Source organism: Micropterus dolomieu, linkage group LG21 (assembly GCF_021292245.1).
Source record: "Micropterus dolomieu isolate WLL.071019.BEF.003 ecotype Adirondacks linkage group LG21, ASM2129224v1, whole genome shotgun sequence".
In the NCBI taxonomy this organism is placed as follows: Eukaryota; Metazoa; Chordata; class Actinopteri; order Centrarchiformes; family Centrarchidae; genus Micropterus; species Micropterus dolomieu.
Window position 1 is genome coordinate 25,110,218 of NC_060170.1, and position 7,211 is coordinate 25,117,428.

General features: G+C 41.2%; 1 protein-coding gene across 2 annotated transcripts in view; it reads right to left on the reverse strand.

Annotated features, from left to right (window-relative positions):
- The window catches only part of LOC123960406 (EGF-like repeat and discoidin I-like domain-containing protein 3), a 124,005-nt gene extending 117,167 nt beyond the window's left edge, over nt 1–6,838 (reverse strand). The window contains exon 1 of one of the 2 annotated variants that reach the window (XM_046035111.1): nt 6,514–6,838. In XM_046035111.1, coding sequence (XP_045891067.1) covers nt 6,514–6,577 — 64 coding nt within the window. In that variant the 5' untranslated portion in view covers nt 6,578–6,838. The remainder of the gene's footprint in view (nt 1–6,513) is intronic. The other variant, XM_046035110.1, reaches the window with a different exon arrangement.
- Nucleotides 6,839–7,211: the final 373 nt, after the last annotated feature.

A 7,211-nucleotide genomic window follows, 5' to 3' on the forward strand; every position in this document is an offset into this window, starting at 1 on the left:
CCGTTTCTTTTGTAACTGTGGTCCCAGCTGCCTTCAGTTGATTCATCAGTTCCCCCCTTGTGGTTTTGGGATGATTCCTCACCGTTCGCATGATCAGGGACACCCCACGAGGCGAGATCTTGTGTGGAGGCCCAGACCGAGGGATGTTGGCGGTGGTGTGGTGCTTCTTCCATTTCCTGATAACTGCACCGACAGTTGATCTTTTCTCTCCAAGTTGCTTTCCGATTCTCTTGTAGCCCATCTCAGCCTTGTGCAGATCAACAATCTTGTCCCTGATGTCCGTAGAAAGCTCTTTGGTCTTGCCCATGGTGGTGATGTTGGATGCTGGTTGTTTGGGTGTTGACAGGTGTCTTTTATACAGGTAACAAGGTGAGGCAGATGTATTTGATGTAGATAATTGGTTGGGATTGGGGCTGTGTCTTAAAGAAAGACTAACTGGCTTGTAGGAGCCAGAATACTTGCTGTTTGGTAGGGGGTCATATACTTGTTTTTCCTCATCAGATGGTTATCAATTTTTATAAATTCATATGATGTGATTTTCTGGAATTTTCTTTGGGATTCTGTCTTTCACTGTTAGAATGTACATATGATTAAAATTGTAGATTGTTGCATTCTTTGTAAGTGGGCAAACCTGCAAAATCAGCAAGGGGTCAAATACTTTTTTCCCCCACTGTACACACACGTGTACTCGCCGTCTAGCAATATCTTAACACGCCGAATCACTTTTAGTGTGTAGACTTAAAAAAGCAAATGAGATTAATTTATACAGCAATTACATTGTCCTATCGGTGCAGACTGCAGGCTTTAAGTTAGGGTGCTTTTTATTTGCCGTGAACAGCTATTTAGCTAATATAGAATGTCTAAATTGGACCCTGGCTGGTTAAATTATAGATTGTTAGATAGATAGATTATGTATGTATAAGTTAATAAGAACAGAGAATGAAGAAACATGCTTTCCCATTTTGAGGCTAAGGACCGCAGCTTTAGGAACAAGGTCGATTGAAAATTTGTTAGACAGTGTTTCTCAGATAAAGCGCTCTAATCTTATTCGAGTTGTGATTTAAAAGATGCACACCGTGTTTGATGATGCCAGGCTACTGTGTGGATGGCGGAGATGTCTAAACTAATGTTTTCTAATGCAATTAGCACAATGCATCCCGACCGCCTCAAGTGTTCTCTTTGAACAAAATAGAAGCTGTATAACACACTGCAATAAATATTATGAAGGTATTTCAGTGTTCACTTTAATTGTTTGTGTTTACATGTGAAATCACTGAGTCAAATGAGTATTTACCCTGGCCTCTATATTAAGCCACAGCATACACTGTGATGAATGTATATAATTAAATCACATACCAATATGGAGAAAAAGTTATAATAGTTGGAAAATAATTTGAGTCATATTCCCCAGGTGCAGCCACAAGCAAATGCATGAGAGTAAATAAAGAGGTGCTGTTCATCTTTTACACGGTCCTACCAGTTGAGTAACTGTGTGATGATTAGCTTTGACTTTGAGGTACCAAGATGAATTACAAACAACACTGTTCAATACCAAGTGTTTAAAACTTTATTTCAACACCACATAAAAGTCTTTTTTTTGTCAAGACACATACCATTGCCTCTACAAATGATGCGCCTCCAGGATGTCTGTTAGATCTGCATTCAAACAGCCAATTCAACTCTTCCTCAGAAGTGTCAGCTGAACCTCAACATCCACTGACAGTGAGATTAGCTACTGTGCAGTAATACTGAACAGTGTGGTGTACTGTAAAATGTCCCTCCTGAGTATTGCGAGTGAAAAAAATTTTGTCTAAGCAACAGTTTAAGGCCAACTGTTCCATAAAATTACATTATCTACTTCAGGGTGAATGTGTTCTATATGGATGGTGTAGGATGACTTTTCTTTTTATATTGTATTTCTGTTTATAACAGCTGAGTCAAGAAAGTGGTGAGCCTCCCCTAACTCGTGAACAATCCCAAACAATACGTTATGGTTGATACAGTACATGTGTTTCAAGCCAAGCCATTATATAATTTTATTATTTGCATTTTTTTTGGGGGGGGGGGACACAGACACACGCACACACGCACAAATTGAGTCATTAATCGTGACCCAGTGGGATTACTTAGAACCAGCATGTGGTCTCATGAATGCTCAAACTATGAAAGGATGGGCTGATGCATGTTCTTAGCCGAAAAAGTGAAGTACACTCAACATGAAATGACACTACAAACGAAACGTTCATATAATCTCTTTACTGGTCCAGAGGCCCTTTTTTTTCCTCTTCCTGGCACAGCCATGGTCTGAATTTTGACACTGGCATTAACAGAATGCTAAGAAGATCATTGCTTAAGCCAGCTGTCATTATGTTGCATGGTGCTTTTAGTTACCGTTAGACTTTTAACGTGTCTGGGAAAATTCTGAATCATTGTTTCCACAGTTTTGTGAATGGAAACATTGAGGCACGGATTTAAGGATTTGAGGGGAAAAAAACAGGCAATGTCTGAATGAAAAGAGGCTATTGTTACAGCTGATAAGTCTTTTGTATTTCTCTTTGGTCTGTGTGGTGTGTTTAAACACTGTGCCTTTTTTTTTACTCTCCGATGTACATGTGCAGATGATGATAAGCCTGAAGTCACCTTGAAAATCTAGAACTGGGCCTAAGGCACTGGTACGTCACCAACACCAATATTTTAGTTGAGTGAGACCACTTACCAGTCAGGTGATTTCTCAGTTACAAGGGAGAAGATTGGATACAAAAACATAACAAAACAACAGTGACATAGTTGTTTTGTTTCTGTCTGAAAGCTTATGAGGGTGTTGTGGCTCAAACATATTATTTTTACTGTGCTGCCCATCCTCATGTCAGGGCCTTATTAAAGCTCTTTGGTAAGCACTTCCCCACGGTGTGTCCTTGCAACCTCTATAACCGCCCTTCTAGTGCCTTCCCAATAAGTCAAGCATGAAATGTAGTCAGGACAACAGAGGCCAGAATACAGCAAAGACAAATAGTACTGTATCCATTAACTTGTCAGCATAGGAGACAAATGAACTCCCCATCAATTATTAATGGGATTAAGGAACATCTGCAATGACAACCAATAGCCCAATCAAGTTCAGCAAACAGAAGACAGATAAAGACTGGCCAATGTCGCTATAGCAGCAGGAGACAGCTTTGTGGAAAGAATAATCCCTGTGTTTTGACATTCAGTGATGACATTTCTTTATGTGAGGGTTGTCGTTCAATGAGATGCTTTGATTCCTTTGGTTATCATGGCTGCCGATCTGACAGAGGTCTGACCTCCCTCGACTGATTGAAGACCGTGCCATTTAAAAACCAGAGTGAAGAGAGCTGTAGAGGCAGGTTGCAAGTCCTCATTAATAAACGTCACCTGTACATCAACCATAACCTTCAGTGGCCGGTAAATGTAATAAGCTTTAGACCGCTGTCATCTGCATGCATTTAAGGAGAAAATCCTCCGTATCCGCAACTGTTCTGCAAACATAAGCTCTATATCAAATCTAAACAGGGATAACCAATTGACTTAAATTATTTCACTTAAAGGAAAGCCAAGGACAATCTAACAATTCATTTTGTCATGTATATTGTCTCTAAGGGCTTTTGTAGAAAAGGCAATTATTTTCATTATTGATTAATCTGCGGATAATTTTTCTTGAACGTCAGAAAACAGTGAAAGGTGCCCACTATGCTTTCCCAAGCCGTAATATAATATATTCAAAGTGTTTGTTCTATTTGACAAACAGTCCAAAAGCCAAAAATATTCAGCTTACAATCAGCTGTGACACAGAAATAGCAAATCATCACATTTGAGAGGCTTTACCCAGCTAATATTTGGAATTTTTATTTAAAAAATGACAAAAAAAAATTAAATATCAAAATGGTTGTTCACAAATTTTGTGTCATTTGACTAATCAAATTATCAACTAATCACGGCAGCTCTAGCAAATGCTGTACTGATGCAGCCACTTGTTTACAAATCTGAGGTCTGCCATGATCAATGCATCAAATAACTCATGACAATTAAAGCCCACTGTGTACATATGCTGCAGTAAACCGATGTGTCAGAGCACAATGTGAGTGAATTAGTCTGTGCTGCGTCTTTGATGTTCTATGGCTCCACGATAACCCAAGCAGTATATAGTTACATCCAGCCAACATTTCCATCCCCCTCATTTCCATCCAGGTCTATTGTTTATCCAAATGAGCCAGATGCCGTCCCTGCTAGCAAGGAAGTAGCCTTCTGTCAGTCTTTCTCTCAAGTTTTAAACTGACAAATCTACAGTCTGTGAGCATGATGAGCAACTAATCAAGCCAAATCTAAATCCACAACCACTTTAGAAATCGCCTTTCCACATCGGCGTATTGTGTTTGACAAAATTCTTCACATGTGTTAAGCAGGTGAAATATTTGAGCGAAATGAACAGTGACCAACAATACTAACACAAATCTTGATTCACCAATAGCCAGGCAATCACATCGCCCCTCCAGGAGGCTGTCCATTTGCCTAAAAGGCTCTAATTGCACAGCTATTATGACAAGAATGAGACTAAAATTAAGATGCATAAAATTAATTAAAACTGACTCTCTAAACAAGCACAAAAGCATCTTACATTTCCATACAGAGGGCCCACTGGTGCAGTGATGTGCTTTGTCCAGGCGGACAGGCAGAATCCCAAACAATGTGTGAGAGTCAGCACCAGTAACCAACCAGAGGAAGTGATGTATTGCACACTGGCTTGGAACAATGCTGCCTGTTTCACCTGAAGGTGAATGTTTCTACCTCATCAATGTTTTTCAGTGGACAGAGGTGCCCGGTGACATCCTCAATAGAGTGTTTGTTAGCAAGTGTCTTCAGAGACAGACTGCAACCTTTGAGCAACAGGAAAAGGTAACTATAATGTATCTTTTGTGCAATAGAAAAAGAGATTTCTAATCATCACATTGCACTCTTTCTTTGTGACAGGGAGTTTGAAAGAAGTTGGACCTTTGGAGCCATTTTCAGTCTGACCCTGGGATGTTTGCCTGAGCAGTTATGTCGCCAAAATAGCTACCAGGGTGACCATTATGGCTATAAGGATGCTCACACACAGATCAAATACTGTGAACACCCTCCATCCACCTCCTTCTCCTCCTCAATTCGGCTCCTCGCTGTGGATGAGGTTACAGTTGTACTCAGTTTGGAAACAGATAGACAAAACTCCCTTTACTATATACAATACAAATTTAACTGGGGTATGTTTAATTGCGGGACAAGTTCAGGATGTATTTTTAACTCGCTGAGCCTTGAAACAAGTAGACCCACGGCACCACAGCTCCCCGCTTTTCCTCTGCATTCATTATGCCAGCCTACCGGGGAGCATTACGTCTTGTAACGGCTGACTCTGAGTTGACACCGTGAGGTTTAAGTAGCCTTAGAAACTCTGCTTTAGGCACTCTCCTGGTGAAGAGACTGAGGTCTGTCTGACATGTGTGACTCCCGAGGCAACCATATTGCTAAATGAAAAGAGACAGGGAGGATGGCATGACCCACTTCTATAAGGGCTATACTGCTTTCTTTACACAAATCCCGCAGGTACTGTTCAGCAGGCGAAAGCTTAAATATTCCCATCACCACGAAACTGGAGGGACAAAAGGAGGAGGTGTGTGCATGTGAAATGAATGCTGGTCCAGTGGGTCAGGTGATTCTATAAGCTTTCAACAACCTCCTCTTAACATAGGGCAGTCTGACAGTTTTTTGGTAACACTCTACATTAGACTTGCAATGCACAATTGACCTTCTCCAGGTGTCATCCTTGTCAATAATGGTGCTGCCATGCCACTAATACATGAGGCTCTCTAGCATATCTCCACTAAGTGATTGCATCTAGGTCTGTCCAAAGCATCAAAGAAATATTTCCATTTACTTAATTCAGTGCCTATACGTGTTTTCTTTTTTTTTTTTTTGTGTGTGTGTGGGGGGGGTTGATCCAGTGGAAGAATCACAGAGGAGTGAAGCAAACAGCTGAAGATTACCATTGTGAGGGCGCACAAAATACTGAAGCAGTGCACATCTCTACCTTAAATGTGCGCGCCTGATGTACGGACTGATACGGCCCCTTATCACTGAGATATTAGGCACGGATATAATAAAATGAATTAGGCTATCTGTTTCATCGACCCAAACAAGTGCCCTTTAAACACAAGTAAACCAACTAACGAGTGGTGCACAGATTACAAGAGGTAGTTTTCTATTGCCAAACCGTGCCGATAGGCAGCTCGTACTAATTCCGCAAACAATACAGTGTCTCCATAGACTCACATTCCATTTCGCTCAGCTATTCTTGTGCCCACCGCCGCCCCCCTTTTTTAAATGATCAAGTCACTGTCAATATGTAAATTTGCTCCGATCGCTATTGACCGCTTTGTGGTAGCCTACTCCCACGCGGAAGGGACAGCCGTGTGAAATGTTTTGACAACGATAATAACAGCTAGACACTTTTTTTCCGCTCACCTTTCGCATGCTGCGGGACAGCGGCGCTCAAACACAGGGCGATGGAAAGGAGTAGCGGTCCCATCCTCTCTCACAATAAACAGGTCTGACTTCCAAGGTTACGGAGATGGGGTTAAAAAAAAAATCACGGAGCAACAGCCAAAAGTTCTCTCGCTATGTAGAATTGCCCTGGGAGATGTCTTTATATGTCCTCTCAGGTAAAGTCCTCCTCCGCGATAAAGTCGGAGACACACTCGCCACCTGGATTTGTTGGTGAACTGAGCCTGCCGGGTCCCCTTGCGCTGCTGCCTTCCCCGCTCCTACCGCAGTGGTGCGATGTAGTGGAGAGAGCGACGTGTGCGCTCAATGCTCCCGGACAACTTCCGTCAAGCCACCCTGAGGTAGGGAAGTCACCACTTCCGGTTCAGACTTCCAAATTAAAACCAGGTGATTAATACATTTTAATCCCAAACAATGCTGAATTTGATTTATTGCAAAATAGTAATGATGTTTATTTCATTTTCCTAATATCCTTTACATTAATTGCAATGCTTAAGAAGGATTGTGCAAGACAATGTTTCACTCAAAAGCCTATTCGATTTATTCAATGACGCCTATTAAGTTGAAGAAGTCGCACTCCATATTTTTCTTTTTGTAAAGCAAAAAAAAAAAAGGCAAATTAAGTTTTTGTTTTGAAGGTATAATCATCTAACATCCTG